The sequence below is a fragment of the Branchiostoma lanceolatum genome, chromosome 12 (genome assembly GCF_035083965.1).
Source record: "Branchiostoma lanceolatum isolate klBraLanc5 chromosome 12, klBraLanc5.hap2, whole genome shotgun sequence".
NCBI lineage: Eukaryota > Metazoa > Chordata > Leptocardii > Amphioxiformes > Branchiostomatidae > Branchiostoma > Branchiostoma lanceolatum.
The window spans coordinates 15,080,173-15,106,195 of record NC_089733.1 but is presented as its reverse complement, the minus strand read 5'-3'; the positions used below and the strand labels follow the sequence as shown (position 1 = coordinate 15,106,195).

The 26,023-nt window shown below is 43.0% G+C and overlaps 3 protein-coding genes and 1 long non-coding RNA gene across 4 annotated transcripts; all 4 read left to right on the top strand.

Annotated features, from left to right (window-relative positions):
• The first annotated feature begins 469 nt into the window (after positions 1 to 469).
• LOC136445783 (sushi, von Willebrand factor type A, EGF and pentraxin domain-containing protein 1-like) lies at positions 470 to 14,547 on the top strand. Its single transcript, XM_066443922.1, has 25 exons — positions 470 to 536; positions 1,356 to 1,526; positions 2,444 to 2,614; positions 3,142 to 3,318; positions 3,736 to 3,972; positions 4,522 to 4,692; positions 5,017 to 5,187; positions 5,295 to 5,468; positions 5,753 to 5,890; positions 6,121 to 6,291; positions 6,779 to 6,949; positions 7,412 to 7,582; positions 7,844 to 8,014; positions 8,316 to 8,486; positions 9,124 to 9,294; positions 9,963 to 10,133; positions 10,655 to 10,825; positions 11,178 to 11,348; positions 11,951 to 12,121; positions 12,683 to 12,805; positions 13,132 to 13,254; positions 13,553 to 13,675; positions 13,866 to 13,988; positions 14,121 to 14,266; positions 14,542 to 14,547. The coding sequence occupies exons 1-25, from the start codon at positions 470 to 472 to the stop codon at positions 14,545 to 14,547; spliced, it is 3,831 nt and encodes a 1,276-aa protein (XP_066300019.1).
• Positions 14,547 to 15,765, top strand: LOC136446167 (uncharacterized). The gene is made up of 3 exons (XR_010757515.1): positions 14,547 to 14,664; positions 15,066 to 15,194; positions 15,649 to 15,765. It is a non-coding gene; the product is annotated as an uncharacterized lncRNA (long non-coding RNA).
• Positions 15,766 to 16,099: 334 nt separating this feature from the next.
• Positions 16,100 to 19,101, top strand: LOC136445782 (signal peptide, CUB and EGF-like domain-containing protein 1). The gene is made up of 7 exons (XM_066443921.1): positions 16,100 to 16,122; positions 16,622 to 16,797; positions 16,998 to 17,120; positions 17,742 to 17,864; positions 18,281 to 18,508; positions 18,662 to 18,732; positions 19,096 to 19,101. Exons 1-7 carry the CDS (start codon positions 16,100 to 16,102, stop codon positions 19,099 to 19,101), a joined length of 750 nt encoding a protein of 249 aa, XP_066300018.1.
• Positions 19,102 to 19,128: 27 nt separating this feature from the next.
• LOC136446544 (polycystin-1-like protein 2) lies at positions 19,129 to 25,897 on the top strand. The gene is made up of 10 exons (XM_066444953.1): positions 19,129 to 19,281; positions 20,374 to 20,511; positions 21,076 to 21,172; positions 21,478 to 21,635; positions 21,934 to 22,179; positions 22,986 to 23,099; positions 23,709 to 23,944; positions 24,356 to 24,510; positions 24,975 to 25,075; positions 25,513 to 25,897. Exons 1-10 carry the CDS (start codon positions 19,216 to 19,218, stop codon positions 25,663 to 25,665), a joined length of 1,464 nt encoding a protein of 487 aa, XP_066301050.1. The 5' UTR covers positions 19,129 to 19,215; the 3' UTR covers positions 25,666 to 25,897.
• Positions 25,898 to 26,023: the final 126 nt, after the last annotated feature.

Here is a 26,023-nt window from a genome sequence, read left to right as displayed (position 1 = left end):
TCATCGGAAGTTTTCAGTGCTCCTGTAGGACTGGCTACAGCTTGAATAGCGACGGTTTAGCCTGCGATGGTAAGTATCTTCGAGTTCCTCGTCAAATTTTCTTTGAGATAGAAGATACATTGCTCTTCTTCACGTTGGTATTCGTCTTATAATCCAATCTGTCTTCTGGGCTGTCGTTATCAATAATTGTCTCTGCCAGAATGACTACGTCGGCTATAGTGGGGGGGGGGGGGGGGGGGCAGGATAGTTGGGCCACCATATTTTGATTTTTTAATTTGTCATCGAGGGGGAAATGTTAACCTTCCCGTGGACTCATACTCCTGGCTAATTATTGATTTTTCTTGGCCGAATACCCCCGTAGGAAGGTTTGGTGGAGGCTTATCATATCTAACTTGTTTTGTTCTCCGACACAGACGTGGATGAATGTTCGTCTGCAAACGGCGGCTGTGAACAGACCTGTACCAACACCATGGGTAGCTTCAAGTGTTCTTGTGAAGTTGGCTACAGTCAGAATGACGATGGGTTCTCTTGTGACGGTAAACATCTCCACTATATCCTCACAAATTGCTCTCACTTCATTTCAATGACCAGTAACGGATCCGCCTACCCCCCACCCCATGTTGTATTGCTTTCGTCTTCGGTTGTGCTGATGTGCACGTTCTGTTCAACAGAATTTAATACATTCCAGTCTATAGATAAATCCAAATACATTCTAGAAGGAGACAACCCTTACTGTGTACAAATAGGTAAATATGTCAAAGAATGTTTAGATCTTAGGACTAGTAGTGTAAGTGATACGTTAAACTCGACATGTTGAAGTATTCATATACTTGTACTTAGGTTAATCATTTTGTATACCATTGTTTGTTGTTTGCATGTATAGTTGTAGAAGACCTTACGAAAGTCCCTGTACTTTTGTCGTGTCAATAAAGATTTCCATAATGTAACGACTGGAATAGAATGGCTTGTTGTTTGTAGAGCATGTGCTGAACCGCTCGTTCTCATTTAAATGTACACATTTTGTAATTTCCGTTACCGTTTGAAGTAAGCCGTTCCTGACATTAGGATATGCCACATATAAGGTGCCAAACTGTCGTTTGTAAAAGCCGGAAAAGTTTTAAGGCGTCATAAAAACGACAGTTTGGCACCTTATATGTAGCATATGTTAATGTCAGGAACCTCTAACTTCAAACGGTAACGGAAGTTACAAAATGTGTACATTTAAATGAGAACGAGCGAAACTTCGCCTACAAAACGGGTGACCCTTAGATAAACATTGACATGTGTATAGATCAGATCTTTGTTCATCATCACTTCATGTATCAATATTTCCATCTTTATTCTCCAAATTTCAGTCATAGAGTGTCCGCAGCTGAAGGCACCTATGAACGGCACACTGACGGGCAACAATTTCTACCAAGACGAGGTTCAGTTCACCTGTGACCCAGGCTACGATCTTGTAGGTGAAACAAGGATCAGATGCCAGGCAGACGGCAGGTGGAGTGACAGTGCCCCAACTTGCTCACGTGAGGATTTGTTTATTTTGTTGATTGGAAATCATAGTGTTTAAGTTCTTCCGAAAATAATTTCATCGGGTTGGTAAAACATAAAGGGTATTGGATTTTTCTTCATACACAATACCAATGACTTCTTATCTGCTGACGTTTCGTTATCTGTCAGACACCTTCTTCAGAGCTTTTGACTGGAGTACTGCTACTCCGGCTTCTGATACCGGCGAGAAGCAGTACTCCAGTCAGAAGCTCTGAAGAAGGTGTCTGACGTGACAGACACCGAAACGTCAGCAGCTAATAAATCACTGGTTGTGTATAAAGAAAACTCTAATACCCTATGTTCAAGTTCTTATCTTGATCCTACCTTTTCTATTGGAGCTTAGAATGATACTTCAAAATGTTCCTTGCATGTTTCAGTCGTGCGGTGTCTACTGTTGAGAGCTCCCACAGACGGTACAATGACGGGCTCGTTTTCTTACCAAGACGTGGTAAAGTTCACATGCAATTCAGGCTTCAACCTTGTGGGATCAAAAACCACCAATTGCCAAGCTGACGGTACATGGACTGCCATAGCCCCCACTTGTACAGGTACGGCTTTGTGTCGTTTATGTGCAGAAAGTATAAGCTGGATGTTACAGGTATTCAAGATAGACAATAGACTAATAACATCTGCGCTACCTTTCTCATCAGGCATACCAACAACCACCTAAGTGGCTTGTACTGCTAGTACTTTATTATCAGTCAAATTTGACTTGTATCAGTCTCAAATAATTTGTATCCCTCCGCCGCTCAACCGACATGGCAAGAAGTCATTTCATAAATATGTCTACTGCACGCCTTCGTGGATTAAGTAGCATCGTGGTTAACTTTGCTTGCGACTTCATTTATTCAATCTACCGGATCCTTTCAATATATGTTTTCTTACCTTTCAGCTGTTCAGTGTAGGCTGCCGAGAGCTCCCGTCAACGGTGAAATGACTGGTTCTCGTTCCTACCGGGACTACTTACGCTTTACCTGTGACGTAGGCTACGCTCTCGTAGGTGCATCGAGGATCAAGTGCCTAGCAGACGGCACCTGGACTGACAACGTCCCCGTTTGTTCAGGTATAAAGTCTTGTGTCTTTCAAGAACAGAAATCACTACCTAGCTTTTGAATAATCTAGATTTATAGGTCATTCTGTGACAAACATTACAGATACAAGATATCTTATTGACCACTCCTACAAAAGGACAACAAAGACATTGCGGCCATTTTTGTGGTCATTTAATTTTCCATTGACCCATGTATTAAGGGTTCTATCTAAAGTGGTCACCTGTTTAGTTAGCTTTGCCCATTTTCACGAGTCCCTTGAGTGGGGACTATAGACAGGTTTGACTTTTATCTTTAAAAAATCCGTCCTCCGTGTTTCAGTCGTATAATGCCCGGTGTTGAAAGCTCCGGCAGATGGTTCAATTACTAACAGTACTTTGGCATTGTGGTAGTTTTTTTTCCCTTTCCTTCTCTCATTGACTCAAATATTAAGGACTCTGTTTACAGTGGCCACCTGTTTAGTAAGCTATAACAATCATGAGCCCCTTTAGTGGTGACTATAGACAGGTTTGACTTTTTTAATCCGTTCCCTGTGTTCCAGTCGTAAAGTGCCCTGTGTTGAAAGCTCCGGCAGATGGTACGATGACTGGCTCCAATTCCTACGGAGACACGGTGCAGTTCACCTGTGACTCAGGTTGCCGGCGTGTAGGAGCGGCGGCTGTCACGTGCCAGGCAGACGGAAGGTGGAGTGACAGTGTTCCGATCTGCACAGGCACAGGTAAGACTTTATTCTTATTCATTACCTTCGCCGAGAAGGTTATGTTTTCGTCAGCGAATAGAATGCACGTCAGCGGAATGACTCAAGAAGGGGTTGACGGATCGTCATGATATTTGGTAAGTAGTTAGCTTAAGTAATGATTGACAATATCGTATGCTTATTATGCAAATCATGAGCTAAATTGCATAATCAATGAGGGATGTTTATAAATCCACTGCATTCTATCATAGGACTCTCAAACATTTGATTTTTCGTTTCCACAAACAGCCCGGCCGGGCTCCGGTTGGGAAATGTGACCCTAGCGTAAGGCTGGCAACTTTTATGTACGTAAAATTTACAATACACAAACACCATACATTTGCTGGATATGTTATTTGTTCAAAATGATAGTTACAAACAATTTTCTTCGTTCTCCAGGCGTACCACCTTGCCCGGTACTGACGGCTCCTGTAGACGCTACAATGACTGGACACAGCTACTTTTTCTACAACTCTATCTCGTTTCGGGAGTATTTGCCGAGGGGAAGAACTAGCTGCAATTCCTACCACGAAGACGTCGAGTTCACCTGCCACCCAGGTTACGATCTTACAGGTGCGTCGCACATCACGTGTCAGGCAGACGGCACCTGGAGCGACATTGTCCCCATTTGCACAGGTGAGGCCCTGTATCCTCAACTCACGACGAAAGCACATGTCCGTGATATAGAACCGACGAACACTATGCTACTAATGTCAAAAATGCTATTTACGACGAAAGCACATATCGTAATATCAGTGGTATAGAACCGACGAGGACTAGTACTATACTACTTATGTCAAAAATTCTATTCCATTTTTTTTATATTCCCGCAATAAACCCCATCGTTGGATATTGGAGTTTTCTTTATTACACTACTAATGACTTCTTACCTGCCGACGTTTCGGGATCTGTCAGACACCTTCCTTAGAACTTCTGACTGGAGTACTGCTTCTGAACGCTATAAGTAACCGAAGCAGGTGGCGCTTTGGCAGTGAGAACACAATCCCAAACGTGGCTAATTTTGTATCACCTCTGCAGTCAGAAGCTCTGAGGAAGGTGTCTGACAGATCTCGAAACGTCAGCAAGTAAGACTTACTGGTTGTGTAACAAAGACAATTCCAATATCCTATGTTCTACCAACCTGATAAAATTGTTTTCAAAACCCCAACATTGTTTACTTTTCAGCTGTACAGTGTCCACCGCTGACGGCTCCCACCGACGGAACAATTATTGGTTCCAATCATTTCCGAGACGTGGTAAGCTTCGACTGTGACATGGGGTACGATCTTGTTGGTCCGCCGAGTCTCAAGTGCCTGGCAAACGGCGCATGGAGTGACATTGTCCCGAATTGCACAGGTAGGGATCTGCCTTTTCAATTCAATATTCAATATGACTTTTATTGGTTTGTCGCAGTTGTAAAAACACTGAATTAAAAACCAATGTACAAACAAGTTTGAGCCTTTCAATTCAGTCAAGCATACGGATAATCTCATACGTATTTAACAATCGATATATACACAAATGATAGACAATAGTATTTCTCAAAAATGTTGGTAACATATATGGACATTTTGTTGGTAACTTCACATATATGGACATTTCTGTAGTGAAGATCTATACGAAAAAAAAATTTTGTTCAGAGATCATTCAAAGGTTTACTCATGCCATTCCCCTTGTTAGTGGTAAGGTGCCCGATGCTGAAAGCTCCCGCACACGGTACACTTGCTGGCAACAACTCCTATCAGGACGTGGTAGAGTTCACCTGTGATACTGGATACAACCTTGTGGGTGTGCAAAGTGTCATGTGTCAGGCAGACGCTAGGTGGAGCGACATTGCACCCATCTGTACGGGTAAGGCTTTGTGTATTTCCTTTTTCAAAATGATGAAATCAAGAATTCTACTTTTTCTTTGCTTCTCATTGTCTTCACCTTTCTTACATTCTTCCTCTTTGCTTCAGCGGTGCAATGTCAGATGCTAACACCTCCATCAGATGGTGCAATGAAGGGCTCTTCGAATTCCTTTGAAGACGTGGTACACTTCACCTGTCACCCTGGTTACAATCTTGCAGGTGCAACAAACACAACGTGCCAGGCACACGGCGACTGGAGTGACGATACTCCGACCTGCGCAAGTAAGATAACTACAGATATTTAGGGAGTTCACGATTTCACCCTTAGGTCATTCATTCATCGGGGAAAATTTAGGAAAAAAATTAACATAGAGAATTATTTTGTTAATGTATATAGATAATCAAAACTTACGGACGGCCATTATAGAAAATTATTGCATCTGCCAACTGTCTTCAGCTCTGAAGGGTAGTCACGTGACCTTGGAGTCAAATGTCACACATGTGACACAAAGATGTTGTAAATGGGGGAGGCGGAATTAAATATGTTTGATTTGTCCCTGTTTCAGTTGTACAGTGTCCGCTGCCAACACCTCGCGAGCACAGTACAATGAGAGGGTACAATTCCTACCGAGATGTGCTGCGCTTCACCTGTAACACAGGTTACTACCTAGTCGGTGCTAGAGACATCAACTGCCTCGCCGACGGTACCTGGAGTGACAATGTTCCGACATGTACAGGTGAAGCTTTCTTCCGTTTATGCACGCTATGAACTTCCAGTGCTGACGACCACTTTCGCACTGGTTGTCCAGTGCTGAGAGAGGAGCGGTGACTTTTGAACATTTGCGTTTATGCACAGAATTACAAGGCAATAATACCATCTCTGCTTGACTGTATGTTTATAAAAATGATACTAAAGGAAGACTTCTTTCCGCAGTGGTCATGTGTCCGCCGCTACCTCCCCTCTCACATGGTGTTATGGCGGGATTTAACTCCTACCAAGACGTGAAGAATTTCACCTGCGACAAAGGCTACGACCTTGTAGGATCTGCAGACATGGAATGCCTAGCAGACGGCACGTGGAGTGGCAGTTTTCCAACTTGTACGAGTACGTATCTTTATTTTATCTAAAAGCATACATCCGGAAAACAAGTTGTTGTTTTCCGAAAATAATTTCATTAGGTTGGTAGAACAAAGGATATTGGAGGTTCTTTTTTTCACAACCGGTGATTCTCACCTGTTGACGTCTCGGTGTCTGTCAGACACCTTCTCCAGAGCTTCTGACTGGAGTACTGCTTCTCACCGCTTTAAGTTAACACCAGTGAAGAACCGGGACGAGGGGGGATACAAACTTATCCACGTTTAGGACAGTGTTCTCCGCAAAAGCGCCACATAGTTCTGCTGCTTATAGCGGTGAGAAGCAGTATTCCAGTCAGAAGCTCTGAAGAAGGTGTCTGACAGACACCGAAACGTCAGCAGGTGAGAATTACCGGTTGTGAAAAAAGAACCTCCAATATCCCAAGTCGTTGTTTTGTTTGTTGCAGAGCGTTTACTTTAAAAATGATACTTTAAATATGCCCTTTTTGATGTTCCAGTGGCACAGTGTCCGGAGCTGGCAGCTCCTGCAGATGGAACAATGAAAGGGTGTAACTCCTTCGACGGCGTGGCGAGATTCACTTGTAATCCAGGCTACAGACGTGTAGGTGAGGCAAGCGTCACCTGCCAGGCGGACAGCACGTGGAGTCACGGCGCTCCGGTTTGCATGGGTGAGTATGTTCTATTTCGTGTGTTCTCTGTACGATGAGGAGCACAAGCAGCAGCTGGCACGACCTCAGAAGGAAGCCCCAGAGACGAGTGCAGTGGAGGACTATCATCTCTGCTCTGACCGGGGTAAAGGGCCGAAGTAAGTAAGTAAGTAAGTGTTCTCTGTACGAGATTCCAGTTTGGTGCCAGCCAGAGATCAAACATATTCAAATGTGCCTCCAACGTCGATGACCTAAGTCACGGATTTGGTTCCTAGCATTCCTGACTAAATTTTGTGTCCTCGACAAAGGCACTTTACACATGCAACGTTTTCTCTCCAATCAAGCGTAAATTGCTGTCTGACTTCGGTCGTGGCTGTAAAAAAAATAAGGAAGAAGAGCGATTGGCTCCATATTCCAATACCATGCCCTAACTATAAACACAGTATATTATCAACCTACATATCTATTTCTTCAATTTTTCAGCCATACCTTGTCCAACACTTGTTGACCCGGAACACGGTTCAATTACTGGCACCATTGCCTACAAGGAGGAGGTACAATTTTCCTGTGACACGGGTTACTTCCTCGTAGGCGAGGCGAGCATCCTATGTCGGGTCGACGGCACTTGGAGTGGGACTGTGCCCACCTGCAAATGTAAGTTGTAAAGGGTTCATGTCTTTACTGCGTTACAAAAAGTATTGTAATACTACAGTGCTAAACTTTCTTCCAACACTAAGGTATTCACGGATCAAATTTCGACGACCACTGTCGCCTTCTTCAGAATCAATAATGACCAATCACTGCCGAACGTTAACCGGCGAGAGTTTGTGATTTCAGGTCAAACGTCCGATCTTTTTCTTCAAAGAGTATAACGTTACATTCAACAATAGGATTCTTTCTCGACCTGTCTTTCAGTGGTACATTGTCCGGTACAGACAGCTCCGAATGACGGTACAGTGACGGGCGGTAATTCCTACCAGGCAACGTTACAGTTCGATTGTGACTCAGGCTACAACCTTGTGGGTGACACCACGATCACGTGCCAGGAAGATGGCAAGTGGACTAGCAGCGCCCCAACTTGTGCAGGTAAATGTTGTTTCTACCATGTACGGATCATGAGCCGAAAATTGTTACAAATGGACAAGACCTAACGAAGAGCTTATTTTTTAAAAGCTCCATTAATTGTATTTGCCTTTGCCAAGAAAGTGTATTTGTGTTTTGTCAACAGTCTAATTCGGGATGTTGTAATGTAAATGGATCTTTGTTTGTTATATAGGGAAGGTGTTGGATAAATAGGTGGCAAGTTTGTTTATGAGATCCATATAGCGGCTTTCTATGATACTGCAGCAGAACCTCCGTTTTTTTACAATTTTTGTCCATGTTTCAGCTGTGGAGTGTCCGGTGCTGACTGCTCCTGCAAACGGTGAAATGACTGGCACCAATTTCTACCCAGGCCAAGTTCACTTCACGTGTGACGCCGGATACGTTCTTGATGGAAGCTCCACTCTGAAATGCCAAGCTGATGCCTCATGGAGTGCGGCCGACCCAACCTGCACACGTAGGATGAAAACGTTTTATCATTACCGATACATAATTGCATCATATAGAACGTGATATTTAGGCCTACTAATAGCATGACATTCAGAAATCCTTAAAACATAAATCCGTGAACAGTTTCACCAGGTCAGTAAGCTAAGTCAATGGATAATAAAGTTCTTTGTACACAACCAAGTGGTTTATTCATAACGACGTTTCGGTGACTGTCTGTTTGCACTGCAGCTAGATGTCGCTGCTAACAGATGCGGTCCAAAACGTTGGGTACTTTTACAATGACAATGGTCTTCATTTGCACGTTCCTGCCCACATGTTTAAATGCAGTATAGTAGGTTCCATATGACATAAAACGTTTAGTTACGTAGAGAATCATGGCATGTAGCGTTCCTTAACAGTCGGAGAAACAAATCAACTAAAGCTATGCTAAACTACAGCTATCGTTTGAAAAATAGTCAAACATGTAAGGCTCTGCTATCATTAAATTTATTGTTTACATGTCTCTTTTCTCATCTAAAAACAAGTGTGTACGAATTCACAGAGTCTTTGTTGTACTATGTTGTCAGAGAATGTCATTATTATGTCCACTTGAAGGAATAAATCCTCCAAACACCCTGCTTTAAAGTCTTCGACGTGTCATTCAGTTGTGCAGTGTCCAGAGGTGACGGATCCGTTAAACGGTGTCGCGACTGGCTCCAACTTCTACGGGGACGAGGTGCAGTTCTCGTGCAGCCCTGGGTACGAGATCTTCGGCACCTCCACTATCACATGCCTAGAGGACGGCCAATGGAGCATGAGCGCACCCACATGCACAGGTAAGGGCCTGGTCACGTTGGTCGTACGATCGTCGTACGATCACAATTAGAAGGCATTCGTGGGATTGTCGTGCATGTGGCGTCGCGATGGCGCAGTGGAGTCGCGGTGGCGCAGTGGCAGGGCGTTTGACCCAGAACCCAGAGGTCCTGGGTTCAAATCCGGGGTTCCCTGATGTGTACCGTTGAGGTTGTGCCCTTGGGAAAGACAAATTACACGACTTTCCTCACTTCCTCACCTAGCTTCGTATAAGAACGTCTCTGGGATAGGACATTAGATGGAGGTCCCGCGGTTAAGGAGAGCCACACCTCGAGCAGGTAAAAGAAGCCACCACGCTTGTCGAAAAGAGTAGTGGTCTTTTCCGGTGTGAGCGGGTCAAAAAAATCTGTTCGGATATGCAACTTATACTGTTCAGTACAAACCTGGTGTGTTACGCCATGAGGTGGTTTACCGTGTATGCAATACAAACAAACAAATACAAACAAATGTGTCCTGCAAAATCCAGCTGGCTTGTTACGGAGAAAGCCGTCTTAGAAATACATGTGCAGCCTGCTTGAAAATTCTACGGTATTAAAATCGCACGGCGACCTAGTTCGGATGTGACCGTGCCGTTGGCGACCATACAGTACTTCTGTTCATGTCAAAAACGTTTTGCATTATGTGACTGCAGCTGGTCAGTGCCCCAACCTGCTCCCTCCCATGAACGGCGGGATGTCAGGTGACAACTTCCACGGGAACGCGGTGACGTTCGCCTGTAACTCCGGTTACGACGTGCAGGGGTCTCACTCTGTGACCTGTAAGTTGGACAGCACCTGGACCGGGAGTCCGCCGATATGTACAGGTGAAAGTTTGTTTTATTACCTTCATAAAAATGGTATTGTTTATTGGTGTGTCTGTCTTTCTGCCTTGTATATCTTTGGTATGCTTTGTCCTGTCTTATGTACAAATTCAACGTTGTAAACGGGATAAGGAACCAGGTGGCTGCTACTGTTGTTATTGTTACCGAGTTGACTCCTCAGAACACTACATGCGCCTGATGTAGTAAGATATTGTCATCCATGAAACCTCGACTGTCTCCCCAAAACAAGGTGACTGCCCCCTTGCTCCTCCTAGTGCGGCTTGATAGACTGTTGATCCTTAGCATATTTTGAAACAAGTTTTGTGTCAGCTTTTATCTGATCTTTCCATCATTTCTTATATTGCTACATACCCATCATCATCACCCACTGTGTTCTGCTGCTGCAGTCGTCTGAGCAACCTGCTGCAGCATTTAGTCTTTCTTTGAATCTCTCCACTTTGTCCTGTTCATCACGAGCTTCCTTAAGCCCCGTAGTTATCTCTAATGATATGACAATATTCCAGTTCTGCACTGCCCTGCGTTGACGTCCCCGGCAAACGGTGGCATGGTCGGTTTGAACTACTACCGGAACGAGGTCACCTTCAGCTGTGAACCAGGACACGATCTTGTGGGGGAGTCCAGTGTGACATGCAAGGGCGATGGAACCTGGAGTGGGAGCGTGCCTGCGTGCAATGGTAAATCTAGTATCATTGAATTCAGACTATTGATTCTAACGAAATAGTTAACCTTAACACAACGAAACAGTTCGCTACCTTGTGGGAGATTGCGAGGGGGGCTCTGTCTCTTCTTCAACCCGGTAGTCTCGTCTTAGAGTCATTTTGTCGCGCTATTGGTTATGTTGACTATCGCGTGATTCATTCACGTCGGATACTGTTTAAGTAGCAAAGCTTCTCACCATTCACCCAAAAAAATCTAAAGATTCTTTTATTTTCCTAGTTATGATCTAGATCTAGATTTGAAACTCTGTCATGTGATCTACCAAAATAAATGACCATTTGTCATCATTATACTTTTAAACTGTTCCAGCCATACACTGCCCCAGCCTGACTTCACTGGCTCACGGCTACGTCATCGGCTCCAACTCCTTCCGGAATGTGGTGACGTTTCACTGTCTCCCTGGATACGAGCTTATCGGGGACGAAAGTCTGACATGCCAGGCGGACAGGAAGTGGAGCGGCCCCCTACCGACTTGCAGTGGTAATTCACTCACCTATCTTTTCACGAAAATCTAGATTAAAGATTATGAACACAATCCTGGTTCAGAAATGTCTAGTATGCATGTTTTACGTTGAATTTATGTTTCATTTGACACTTGCGTTGTGCACAGCTTTATTTGGGACCTCAAATGCAATATTGCTATCCATGGCAGAAATACTTTGTGAATGCAGCATTTGTTGCCTTAAGCCCCGTAGAGCCCCCCTCTCTGGACCCGCGGCACGCTGGCGGCGTCGCTGTGGCCGATTGAATTGACAAAGCACTCAACGGATTTCATCGACAACAAAATAATTTTTTATTATTTTTGTATGTATTGTTGTCTTTTTGGTCGTACATTTTGAATGATATTCCTATCATAAAGTCAAGGGTAACACAAATCCAGTTTAGGACGCAGCGACACCGCCAGCGTGCCACAGGTCCAGTGAGAGCTCGAGGGGGGCTTACGCTTCATCATTTGGTGATCAGCTGCGACTGTCTAGTTTAAAACATCCTACAAGAATGCCTTCGGCATTAAAAGGAACCCTTTGATGGTAGCTGTTTTGTACATAATAAGATTTTGTATAATATGTTTATGATTATTACAGAGGTGAAATGTCCAGCACAAGCGGCTCCCACCAACGGAGCCAAGATCGGCGGAAACGTCTACAACGAAGTGGTCACGTTCATGTGCGTGTCAGGGTATCACCTGGTCGGTTCTTCTAGTGCCATGTGCCAAGGTGACGGCTCGTGGACAGCGCCGACTCCATCTTGCCCCGGTGAGATATTATATAGATGTATTCATTTATCTATCCATCTATCTATTTATTTATTTATCTATTTCTCTATCTATCTATCTATCTATCTATCTATCTATCCATCTATCTATCTCTCTCTCTCTCTCTATATATATATATATATATATATATATTTATTCATATACTATTTATTATCTATTATGTATCTATATATCTATCTGTTTATTAATTTATTTACTTATTCATTCATTTATTTATTGATTTATCTATTCATTAATTTATTGGTTCAGCAAGTCGGAGGCATATAACCTGCCCAACTATCTTGTAGTTTAAACAAAGATAATACAAATTACCATCATTTTCATCTGGTCCCACCCTTGGGCCTGAGGGTCGGGGACTATAGTAGCGTCCAGTATCAGTACAGTATCAGTATACAAATAAACATGATAATATCAATAAAAATTCAGACAATAATGTTAGAGGAATTCATATCAAATGGTCATCCGTGCGGTGACCGAGTGAGCAAAGCCTAGAAAAGTTAAACTACTCAAAATCTACAATTATACTGTTTTCTTTACACAGATGTGGATGAGTGTGCCTCATCGAACGGCGGCTGTGAACAGATCTGTACCAACACGGACGGAAGCTTCCATTGTTCCTGTCACGTAGGATTCGGTTTAAGTATCGACAGTCTGTCTTGTAACGGTACGTGTCGTATATTTGCTCTTCATTTGAATTTAAATGCAGAGACCTTTGGAGCCGGTTGAAATTTTCTAACTTTAACACATTTTCAGGGCTGCTCAACTACCCTTTGGCTATTAAAAATGGCTAGCCCGAAATAGATAGATAAATATAACAATTTTTTCAATGATTGCTTTTAGTAAGCTGTCATTAATCTCCGATTAAATATCTTCCAACGTTCTTTCAATTTCACGGATGTTTTGATGATACCAAAAGTTTTCTGTTTGAGTCCTTGTATTTACTTTTGTATCATAGATGAGTCATTATCAATTGTGTACTCTCATTGACAGACATCAACGAATGCGCTTCATCGAACGGAGGCTGCAGCCATTCGTGCTCAAACAACATAGGAAGCTTCCAATGTTCCTGCAACACCGGATACGTGTTAAATGCCGACAATCTCGGATGTGACGGTAGATATCTTTTTTGCACATTAATGATATAATTCAATGAAAATGAACAATCATAAAAAGCACATGTGGTTGACGTTGTAATCTATGCATGTATACATATATATCGGATTGTTCGTCATTTTGTTGTAATGACAAATCACATTAAGATTACCAAGTAGCTATGTACAGTATTGTGCAAAGATATATGACCCATATTTGATACAGTGACGCTCTCCCTATTTTCAGTCAACTTTGTAATAACACTAAATGCATGTTCACTTGTGTTATAAAGGTCTAATCGATATGTGGCACATTTCAGACATCGACGAGTGTACGAGTGCTAATGGCGGTTGTGACCAGATATGCACAAACTCTTCAGGGAGTTATCAATGCTCGTGCCACACTGGCTATGCACTGAACGCAGATGAACATACATGTGACGGTAAGGCTTTAGTGCATGACATGTACTATATAGAAATAAACTTTGTTCACTAAATCATGCAAACACAATAATGTATATACTTCAACTCTTTAGATTTCTTGATGGACAATGCTAGAATCGCAGAGCTTGTTCACATAAATTAAATCACTTATGCGATTTGTCAATTACATGTTGTAATCTTACACTACAGATATCGATGAATGCTCAACCGTAAACGGGGGATGTGACCAGACATGCGTCAACACAGTTAGTAGCTTTTACTGTCTGTGTGGTGTTGGATTCCAGTTGAACAGCAACGGGTTTGTATGTGATGGTAAGAATTGTCCCTTTGTAGCATCTCTCTAGTGCTTGACAGAAGTGAATCAATTTACACAAATTCCTTCTTTTGAGACAAACGATTACTGTTTGGGTGTTCTTGACGTCTTTCCCACATTTGTCGCCATAGATATAGACGAGTGCTTGACTGCCAATGGGGGATGTGACCAGACTTGTGCGAACACTGTTGGCAGTTACGACTGTTCCTGTCACACCGGTTACGTCTTGGACTCTGATTCACATGCTTGCAATGGTGAGCAATCAATCAATCAATCAGTCAGCCAATCAATAATTCACAATTTGACATCATATAGTTCAGTAGTTATCAATTCAGAAAGATATTAGACTGAAGACAGTCAAGAAAAGATCAATTGTGATTGCGAATTTAATGAACTGGTAAAATGGTGCGGCCACTCCTAGACGCAATGCCAACCACCGACCGAAACCTTTATTTTGAGAGTAGATTCTTGGTGACCAAAACTATGGAGAATTAACTGATTTTCAACGTCAAACAACATTACTGACTGACTTTCTTTACTTTTTTTTTTCAGATGTAGATGAATGTGCCACGGACAATGGCGGCTGCGACCAAACGTGTGTGAACTTAGTGGGAAGCTACAGTTGTCATTGCGGTGTTGGCTACCTCCTGAATGATGACGGGGCTGGTTGTGACGGTAAGATCATTTAATCGCGTGCTTGTTAGCTTGCAATATGCTTTATTTCTGATTATTGTGTTGAAAATGTTTAGTCATTGCATATAATATCATCTACTAGAAGTAAACAATTCTTAGTTAATAGTTGTTTATCTACATTTATGAAACTTTAAAATAAGACATCTTGGACTATGGGATGATGATGATGGCTGGTTCATCGCTTGCGAAGATTGAGTATATATATGGAGCATCACCATGACAAATATTTGATATTTCTTTACTTGTTTTTAACATGTTTTGCTCATTAATAACTTTGACACAATTATCTTAGTTTTATATATATCTGTTTTTTTCTATGGCCATTAAAAGTTCAGAAATTCAGTGTTGCAAGCTAGTGCTAACTGATGTACTTGTTTTATCAGATATCGATGAATGTGATACTATAGCTACAAACGGCGGATGCGACCACAACTGTACCAACACCATTGGAAGTTTCGGATGCTCATGTGGAGACGGCTTTAGTCTGAACACTGACGGCTTTGTGTGTGACGGTAGGACACTCTCTATTGTGTTGTTGCTTGAAACCCTTCTTACAAGATGTTATATCTATGGCATGTAAAGACATTAGAATATAATATATATTCTTGTACATTAAAAGTCAGAAAGTCAGTGTTTTAAACTTATGAGCTGATGAGCAAGGTTTTAAAATACTAGTAGTATGTTTTACATATGTAAATTCCATTATAATTCAGACCCTATCGTTTAGAGTCTGTGAATGTGGTATGTCTAATAAAGGTTTCATTCTTTTTGTGATCACTTGGCGATCAATAAGTTTTCATAAAACACAATTTTCTTTCATATCTAGATCTGTGAGTTTCTCAGGTCTTAACGATGTTTTGTCACGGGGATATCTAGACTGTAACAGCCAGACATGATGTCGGTGAGAACCTCGGAAAGTTATTCAACAACAAAGTAAAGAGATGTTTTGATCATATCTCCTCATAGATGTTGACGAGTGTGCAAATGCAAATGGCGGCTGTCAGCAAATCTGCACCAACCACATTAGCAGCTTTAGCTGCTCCTGCCACGTTGGATATGCCTTAAATCACGACAACACCGGGTGCCATGGTATGTGTGAACCCAGAAAAAAATTTGCGTGTTTGTAAAACTCTAAATGTACTTACGTGCCTGAAGAAGTCAGAAAGCACTCACAAATTGACCAATAAATCAAAAGCCTGATATCAAAGAGTAAAGCTGTTAGAACATTGCGAGGCAGCACTTTGCATGCATTCACTGTCCACTGTCCATAAGATTTATACAATGACTCACATGATATAGAGCACATATTCTGTTACATATAATGACAGCATCAAGATGTTTTGTTTTACTGAATAGAATGTGATTTCAAGAGCTGGCTTCATTGCGTTATGATGTGTTCCATTTCAGACGTAAACGAATGTTGGAGAGGAAACGGCGGCTGTGAGCAGATCTGCCACAATTCCCGGGGAAGCTTTTCTTGCGCCTGCGCAGGAGGATATCTCGACAATCCCAACGGCTTTTCCTGTGACGGTAGGGACATTTTTCTGACATATATCTGACGAGGTGGTTACTTTACTGTTAGTGTTGATTTATCCAATAGTCTGATTACAATCGGTAGCAATGTATTGCGCATATATATATGCGCATATATATTTATATACAAAATCTCTCTCTCTCTCTCTCCATATGTGTACATATGGAGAGAGAGAGAGAAAGAGAGAAAGAGAGAAAGATAGAGAAACAGAGAAAGTTAATAAGATTAGATGTCCAGAAAACTACCAAAGGAATAGATAAACATATTCTCCATACAATGTATGTATACTGTCTTGCAACATGAATATTGCGGTGTCTAGTAGTTCCTGAAATGATTGGGTCTTTTGGGTCTTTTCGCAAAGATACAAATTACCTGCCCTGTACATATACCCCAAATCTTACCTAGTCTTGATGTGCATACATGTAAGTCATTGTTTCCGGATTTTCCTGTTGATGAAGATATCGATGAATGCTCTTCTGAAAACGGCGGCTGCGAGCACTCCTGCACCAACACTGCCGGGTCGTACCACTGTTCCTGTTCTGATGGCTATGCTCTGACTTCGAACGGACACAACTGCACAGGTACGTTCATTTGACGGACTTAGAAGATTAAACTTCATCGGAATGGAGGACTTTAAATCTATACAAATGGTCTTTCAGCAACATATAGTATTCGTGAAAAGGTTTTAGCCTATTGATTGATTTGTTGATTGATTGCTTCTCCATTTGTGCTTAAAGTTTACTAAACAGAAGCTATGATTCGTGCCTATTGTATTTCTCAGATGTAGATGAGTGCACAGAGTCTTGGGGCATCTGCGGTAGCCACGCGGTCTGTAATAACTCTATCGGCTACTTCGAGTGTGCCTGCTACCGAGGTTTTGCTATGATGTCAGGCGGCTGCGGGGGTAAGAACATTAGTCCAGAGGAATAGCTTTATCTGTCTAAAAGCGCCAAATATGGCACACATATGTAAGTCAATGTATTCTAAACAAATTTGGATGTAGAGATATCTGTTCTGTTCGGGCTCTATTTTCTGTCACATTTAGCTATTGTATTACATTTTTGTCCCCAGTGCCATGGGAGATAATTCATGCTTTTAAAGTTCGGTACAAACTTGTTATTTAGCGACCACCAAACAACACTATATACTTGTTGTTGATTCCTATACAAGTACTAAGACTACGATCGTTAACTTAAGAAATGCTTACTTCAGTATAACGTTAACACTCGCGGAAGATAATCATTTGTATCTACGTCGGATAACGCAAGTTCTTAACACACAACCAGTATATAACCACCTGCCGACGTTTCGGTGACCCTCTGTCACCTTCCTCAGAGCAATATACCAACTGGTTTGGCTTCGCACTGAAGCTAGGTGTCGCTGCTGCAGTGTGAAGAATGCGGTCCCAAACGTGACTGACTTTCGTCGCCAGTTGATTATGTACTGGTTGTGTGTAAAGGATTTTGTTGACCAGTGATCAAACAAGGTGATGAAGCTATTCACGGAGTATCTACGTTGTTTGCAGACGTAGATGAGTGTGCTGCCAGTGACTACCCCTGCCACCAGAACGCCTTCTGCTACAACACCATAGGATCGTTCGCCTGCATTTGCGCGGAAGGATTCATCGGAAGCGGGACGTCGTGTAAGGGTAAGTGGTTGTCACCAGGCTACAATTCCTTCCTTCCTTCCTTCCTTTCTTCCTTCCAAAAAAAATAAACAAAGACCATCTTCTCTACCAGAACTTTCGGAAGAGAGACAGAGAGAGAGAGAGAGAATCTGATTGGCTGACGGCTCACCATTGAAAGAGAGAGAGAGAGAGAGAGAGAGAGAGAGAGAGAGAGAGAGAGAGAGAGAGGGGGGGGAGAGAGAGAGAGGGGGGGAGAGAGAGAGAGAGAGAGAGAGAGAGAGAGAGGATCTGATTGGCTGACGGCTCACCATTGCTAAAGGGAAGGACGGATCTTGATATATACAGGCGTCTAGGGCATCTAGTGTGATCTCATACATTTTTTTATTGATTGATCATTTCTAAAATCACTAATCTAATGTGCTTTGCAATATTCACAGAGGTTTGTACTACGACAACCGCAAAGACCACCCAGTCCAGGATTAAGATAACCACCGTGACGCCAGAAGAGGAAACAACCTTCCCCATCATCCCAATCGCAAGTACATATTCATCAACAGCAGAGTCAACCTCACATTGGATAATACAGACCTCGACAGAAGAAGACTTCTTTCAAGAGATAGTCACCCACGCCCAAGGACCGACAGCTGAAGGCTTTGCGCTTGGTGGTATGTTGCATTCTACATTCAAACAAAAGTACTGTGTTCGTTACCTCTCAATTTGTTGTATTTGCAACATTCGTAATGTGCACCCTCATGATTGAAACTGAAGACACGTTACACATTATATTTATATTCATACTTGGCATATGTAAATATTAGCGGATGGCCAAACCAACACTCCAGCGACTACCCCATCAAGCACAAGGGCATCGACAAAACTTGAAGAAACCGTGAGTGTTCATAATGATACATTTTACAGTTGGAAACATCTTGAGCAGACTATTGTGTGTTTTCAATGTCATGGAGTTCTGATACTGGTATGATGATCCAATACGCAATTAGAAATTAGCAATCTTGCTATTCCAATGTAAAACTTAGTATCCTACGGGTCAGCTTCTTGCCGATGTGCAATGTAACAAGATGATTCAGTACAGGACAAACGCAAGGTGATAGTCTATTTCACGTGTAACTGCTTTTGTATCCCGATCTCGTCCGTAAAATGCACATCGCTGTAAAGATACTAAAAAGTCAAAAGACATGTCCTGTCTGACATTATCACATTTAACTTATTGATTTTGGATCAAATCTATCAGAAATAACCTATTTTTCATCTTTACAAGACCGTGACACCGACCCCCGTCGTAGACAAATTGAAAGACTTATTGCCGGGGTTGTCGGCTCTGGTTCGTGGCCGGGTAACGCCAGGCGACTTGATGGGGTATCTAAGCGCCATCAAAGAGCAGGAGAGCTGCGACGAGACTGAACCATCCGAATGCGAGGTATGTCGTAGAGCAGACATGGTGGTAGTCACTGGAATCACACTCAGGAACTGCACAATACTCACATTCACGCACAAAATTCTATTTTCCCTATCGTCGTCACTCTATCAGGCTACTACACTTGTCACATTGACCCAACAAACTTTGAAGCTCTCTGCTTCGATCGCAGCACCTGGCGTCAGCTGAGCTACAAGAGCGCCACAACTTTCGAAGCTGAAAGAACAGCAGCCGCTGAGGCCAAGAGAAGGGCCAGGAAAGCTCGGCTACAATAGAACTGATTAGGCCATGTAGACTTGCCATACTCTCTCGAGTGGCTGTCAACACACACTTGTATGTAGGCCTGTAGATAAGATGTCATGTCGGGTCCCTGTCACACACAGCCGACTTTGGTCTCCTAACCTTCTCCAGATCACGGTTTGGTACTCTTCAGAAAAGTTATCTGTGGTTGAGAATTGGTCGGTGAGGTTGCCTACTAGTCTATAAAAGTCATCTGTGCCAGCAGACTATGATTTTCAAAAATAAAACTAGTAAAAGTCATACTCTTACAGGCGATCAAAGGAGCGAACTGTATTTCAGGCTACTCCGAAACCTCCCCGACCTTGGTTGTAAAGAGGTTGGGACTTCGGAGCAAGTTCATGGGAAGGTCCTGAATGTTTGACAAGGGTTTCAGAAATCGGCTCATTCACCCTTACACCTTGGATATAAGTTTATATATTTACTTTATATACTTTTTTGTCTTTCGTATTTTCCGAGAACCATAGTAGAATGGAACTCGTTGTCATCAAGTACTGTAGGAGCATCTTCACTAAGTAGCTTTAAAGAACGGTTATAGTCAGATATGCAAAGACTAGGTGTAACAGACCGTTCGGTGTAATATAACCAGCTGCTTCCGCGCCGCGTGCCTGCGAAGCTGGTGTGTTACGCCTAATGGCGGTTGTACCGGCTATATAGATTCAGATACAGATACAGATTTTAGCAGTACGGTCGTCACAGTATTACTGGCACCCCCACCCCCTGCTCCTAGACTGCTTGAGTTTACTATGTGATCAGTTCGAGTTAAAACTTTACCACAACTTTACTGTTATCCCACAGCGACTGAAGCTGCCATTGGCGTTGGAGATGATGTACAACCTGTCGTCTATCATTGAGGATGCGGATCAGGTAGAAGATCTGGCCACAGCAACCGACCTTCTCCTTAGATCACCCGAGAGGCTCGATCCAAACGAACAAGTGAGTCATCTACCGATTCCTAGTACTCTAGTTGTGCATGATGATGTGCGTGGCTATGACCACAGGGATGTATGGGGCTTTGGCAAGAGTCCCTTGGTTGCCGTCTGATGTACCCAAACCAATGGACCTTGCAATGGACATGTCGTTTAAGTATAGGTCTCCACAGCCACTAAAGAGCCTGTAGGCAGCACGTACTACCTGCAGCTCTAGTCTTCAGCAGCAGAAGACTATCGAAGAAGATTCATTACCGATAGTATTGATATCATTGCCGTGGCTCAGTTGACAATAAGCCCCCTTATAACTACCAAGTCACGGCACGCATTGAATGCCCTGCGTATGGCTGAGCCTATGGAGCATTAAACCAATGGGAACGTTAAAGAACCCATTACACTTGTCGACAAGAGTAGGGTTTCACTTCCGTATAAAGCCTGACTATAAAGGCGAGCAGTGCTGGTGGTGAGCCGTACTGCCCTGCTAGCTTGAAGAGAAACGCGTTAAACTTCGCCTCATTATATTAGAAGACAGCGTATTTACCTTTACCTTTTCTTTCACCTTTTCCTCCAGGTAGTTGGAGGTTATATTGTAGGAAAACTGACGGAATCCTTGGAGAAACTCTCGGAAAAGGGAGAACGGTTTAGAGACCTGAGTCCTGCTGCAACAGGTATTTGTTAACAGTTATTGTTGCTTATGTTGTTGTTTTGGTTTATTTTTTGTTGTTATTGCTGCAAACTACGGTTAATGCCTAAGGCTTTGCTGCTTAATAATGTGGGTTATAGGCAAAATGGAAAATTTGGGGGAAATATACGATCATCATACGTCGTTATGTTATGTTAAATTATTTTGTGTCGGGGTTCTTTCCCCAGGTATCTTTGGAAAACGCCATCACGCAACATGCATTTCCTGGTGCCATAAATAAAATAAAATGAGAAGGAGATAAAGGTAAATATCACTTTTAACGTTATGCAGCAATTGTCGACACCGTTTCAACACTTGTGGAAGACGGTGTGCAGGGGGACGTGATGCCGAAGGACGAATCTCATCTTCTGCCACCGAGAAAGCGGAAGGCGTACAAGGAGAAACTGGAGAAGGAGCAACTGGAAAAGCAGGAAGAACAATGGAAACTCGTGCGTACCTATTTAAATATATCATTGCTAACTTTATCTGTCCATAATAGGTATGGAAGTCAAGATTTCTATATTTACATATTTACTAAAGCGAACGATTCTAACAATGCATTTATCTTTAATGAAAATGGACTAAACTGGAATTGAACGTTTCTGACTATGCAACATCACTATCTCATAGGGTTTGAAAAGGTTCATTTATCCTGGTACGTGCACGTGCCTTTATACACTAGATCAATGAAGCAAATTTGCCAGACAGCCTGTGACGTCCCCCGTCTAACCATCTTTGTTGCTACAGAAAAAAGAGTCCGTCTCTGCACTAATGGCACAGGTTGGTCACATCGCCAAAGCTCTCATGACCAGTTCCGCATTTCCGGAATCACCCAATACCATAGGAACGAAGGCCGTGCAGCTGGTGGTACACAAGGAGTCAAAGTCAGAGCTGGGAGAAGAACCTGTGTCCCTCCCTGCTGGGAAAGTGGACTTACCCACAGATGACGCGTTGCTACCTTTTACCCCTTCTTCTTCAGACGTCAGCTGGAAGGTATTCGTTACATTGTTGCTGCATTGTTGTTGTAGCGCTGTTACAGTGTTGTTGCATTTATCCATATAACTTGTGTCATTTAGCATCGAGAAAGCCGACAGGGTGAAACCGGTCGGACAGGCTGAATAAAAGTTCTAAACAGGAATTATGCGGCTCTAGATTTCTTACTGAGGGATGACTGCGGTGCGATAGATGTCGGTTAGCTTGAAGAATTGGTCCACAGGTAGCGTGCCTAGTCCAGTGGTTAGCAATCTTGCCTGTGGAACTAAAAGCCCCGGGTTCGATCCCGGCTGTGTCGCTTACCCGACATGCACGTTGCCGGAAAGGGTCGCAGTCCTTAGGATGGGACGTTAAGCCGTGGTCCACTGATCATTGCGCTTGTCGAAAAGAGGTAGGGGAATGTCCATGATACAAAGTAAATACTATACATAGCGTCTGTCTTCTCTGTCACAACCAGTGGAAGATTAGCTCATCGATCTGTTCATTGAGTTCATTTGAGCTAAACTGGTTCAAGATCGCTTTCACTTTCCACACTACTTTATACTACATTTATCCATGTAGTTATGGTGAAATGGTCAGCGTTATATATCCACTGTCATTGACTTCCAGCGTAATTCCGATGTTATCTTTAGGATTCGTGAAGAGGGAAACCCCAATTGGATCTGATCCCTGACGATAGAATAGAAGATTTGTAAGCATATGCAGTAAGTGCAGATACGCCCCAAGTCAGAAGGTATTGGTGTGTTTGATGGCGTAAATATCGTCACATTATAGCAGTGTCCTCTAAAATCTTCTTTAATTTCCAGATCACCGGCTTTAATGACAACCTTTACGTCTGGGACAAGTCGGCAGGGGACATCAAGTCGTCTATAGTGGACGTCACTCTCGAAGACGCGAAGGGAGACGAGATCCCTGTTAACGTAAGTAGTATAGTGTACTTTTTAGCATCTTTCTTCGGTCGTCGTCTAGGTGCCATCAAAGATACATATGTTCCCGTGTTGCCGTTTTTCAAGTAACTTAGTCTTCCATGCTATCTGATGACATCCTTGGTCTGAAGTACATTAGATAGCAGCTGGGGGGATATAAGATAGGTGACGATATTTTTACATTGTCTCGTGATCGTTAGTAACTAAAACAAATCAATGCACAGATATGTGTTATCACAATTAGCTCAACTGTGCTCGGTCATCACGTGCACCTTGAATGCGATCCCAATGTAAAGAAACCGTTTATTTCTACCTTATAACATGCTGTTGTGAACAATAGTCACTATCATGAATGCTAAGATAGAAACTCAATCTAGCGATCCAGTTCAGTGACCAATCAGTGGTTCACAGCTGAAGTGTTCTTGCTTTTTAAGAGATAGCGATGGGCACGAGTCTTAAAGAATTGAAGGCCCCAGTCACAAATGTCTCGGACCACACTGTCCGGGAGCACATTCCAGTTGCTGATTGCTGCATGTATAAATGCCCTGCATCTTAGGTATCCAGATCTAAGTGTGCCCTCTCATTGCACTCTTTCTTCCACAGGGTCTGTCTGAAGACATTACCATCGTTCTTAAGAACAGGCCGGAGATGTTCCAGGTCGGGCATCTCGTGAACTACAAACATTACGGTAACGACACCATGGCGTTCCGAGACTTCCAGGCCCTGGGGAACGCCACGTACGGGGTCACACTGACGGTCCGGACCGCCGCCTTCATCGGGGAAGTCAGGATGTACGGGAAGCTCGGCGGCGATCCCAACGACACGGACCACGATTTTAGGTAGCCGCTGAGTATGACCCATATTAGTCCTGATTGCCAAGCGAAACTTCGTAGATTCAGGAGCGAATCCACCCTATTGCGCCAGACCCACCGCTTGCATGTATCATGCAACGGCTCTGGCCTACCGGCTTAAGCGCTTGGGATCCGTTTTTATGGCTGAATGAGCGCTGACTAGCCGTTACCAGCCAGTCGCGTCGTCGCCTGCTGCAAACAGGTAACGTGATTGGTTGGTAACTTTCCCTCTAACAACATGAGGGGTGATCTATGATTGGCTGACGGCTGGCCAGCGCTAACTCAGCGAGAAGGACGGCACGCAGGCCGGTACACCAGGGTCGTTGAGACATAGAGGCAGGTTTGGAATGAGAGGCATGGAGTGAATCTTGTCTACTCACTCATCTGTTTGATTTGCAGGAGGCTTATTTCGTGGGGGGACTTTGACATCACAGAGTATGAGGACGTCACTGGGTATGAGGGCAAGCTGGCTACTTTCACTGCCTATATCGTACTTCCTGTCGGAAAGGTCAACAATGGAAACGGACAGTACACGCTTGGCCTTCTGATTGACGGTACATTCAAGTTTTAGTCGATAGTACTTTATAGTATCTATCTGTAGAAATCCTAACTAGTTTTTACATGTAGGACACTTAAGTCACAAGCTGGTCTGTCAAAGGTAGTCATGTAAGCCGTTGATTTGTCATTCCTTACTGCTGTGGTTACCACGGTGATGATGTAACACAAAACGAATCAATAGAATTTTAAACATGAACGACTACCGAGATGTCCAAAATGTTCAAGAAAAATGACAGACGCACATCTGTGGTCCGGTTTTACACACGCGTTTTTGGAGAACCATAGGCCACTCATGTAGCGTTTTTTTCCACTTGAGCAGCCCAAAGCTCCTCACACACAGCTCCGAGTCGACTCGGACTTGTGTGTAAACTGGGCCTTAATCTATTTCAATGTCTTCTGCCTAGCTTCTTTTCTATTTAAAGCTCGTTGCGGTCTCACTATATGAATTCTTCATTTCCAGAGTGCCTGTCCCAGAAGTGCAAGTACTCAGTGGATATCGTTAGGGTAGGCTGTCGGTACTGGGATTCAGAGGACAACGTGTGGAAGGGTGACGGCTGCAAGGTACAACATGGGGAAATTTTGCGATTTTTTTCCTCTGTCGTTTTTCAGTACGCAGTACTTTCTGATAAGATCGACGTATTTTTCTATTTCATTCAATACAAACATGGCAAATATTATCTGATTTCTGTTTCCTACATTTAGTATAATTTCGATAAATGAATAACTATAAACATTTGCTGTCAAAACAATATTACGATACTAGTAGCGCTTAGAGTTATGGCATGGTGGCGCACACTTGCTGTATCACACTTCACGATATTCTTGCTGCTTACGCCTAAGCTTGTCCTCTAGGTCTCCATTCGGTTGTATGAAATTCTCGTTCTCAACATCGTTCACCGTACATCATGCATTGGAATTTTTCAAAAGCTCCTTCAAAACACTCAATTACATGTGGTTGTTTCACAAACATTCACTGACTACGCTTTCCATCCACCCAGGTGAGCCCAAAGACCACCCGGGAGGAAACAGTCTGCCTGTGCGACCACCTGACCGCCTTCGGCGCCGACATCGTTCGGGTTCCGACCCGCGACCCGTTCTACTCACGATCAGCAGTCGTACAGGACAGTTCTATGGTCTGCCTGGAGGAGTAGCAAACATACTATGTAGTGTTCCTAAAAGGAACAAAATATTCGTATATGAAACGCCAAGAATAGTTACTCAAGCAACTGGATAAGATTTTGTTATCCAATTACTTGAGTAACTATTTTGGCGTATCTTACTACATTTGTACCTGGATGTCTAACCTTCATCAACGTATTCGTATATCAAGTTTTATCATCTTGTTAGGCTATAGATCTTTCTTTTCCATAAACGAGTTTATTTATCGATCGATTGAAGTTTTTGTTACCTGCCAACATTTACGTAGTCCATCTGCTACCGTCAACCGGGCTATGTTAACTGTGGCTACTGGGGATTAGAGAGAGATACAAATCTAGCAACGTTTGGAAC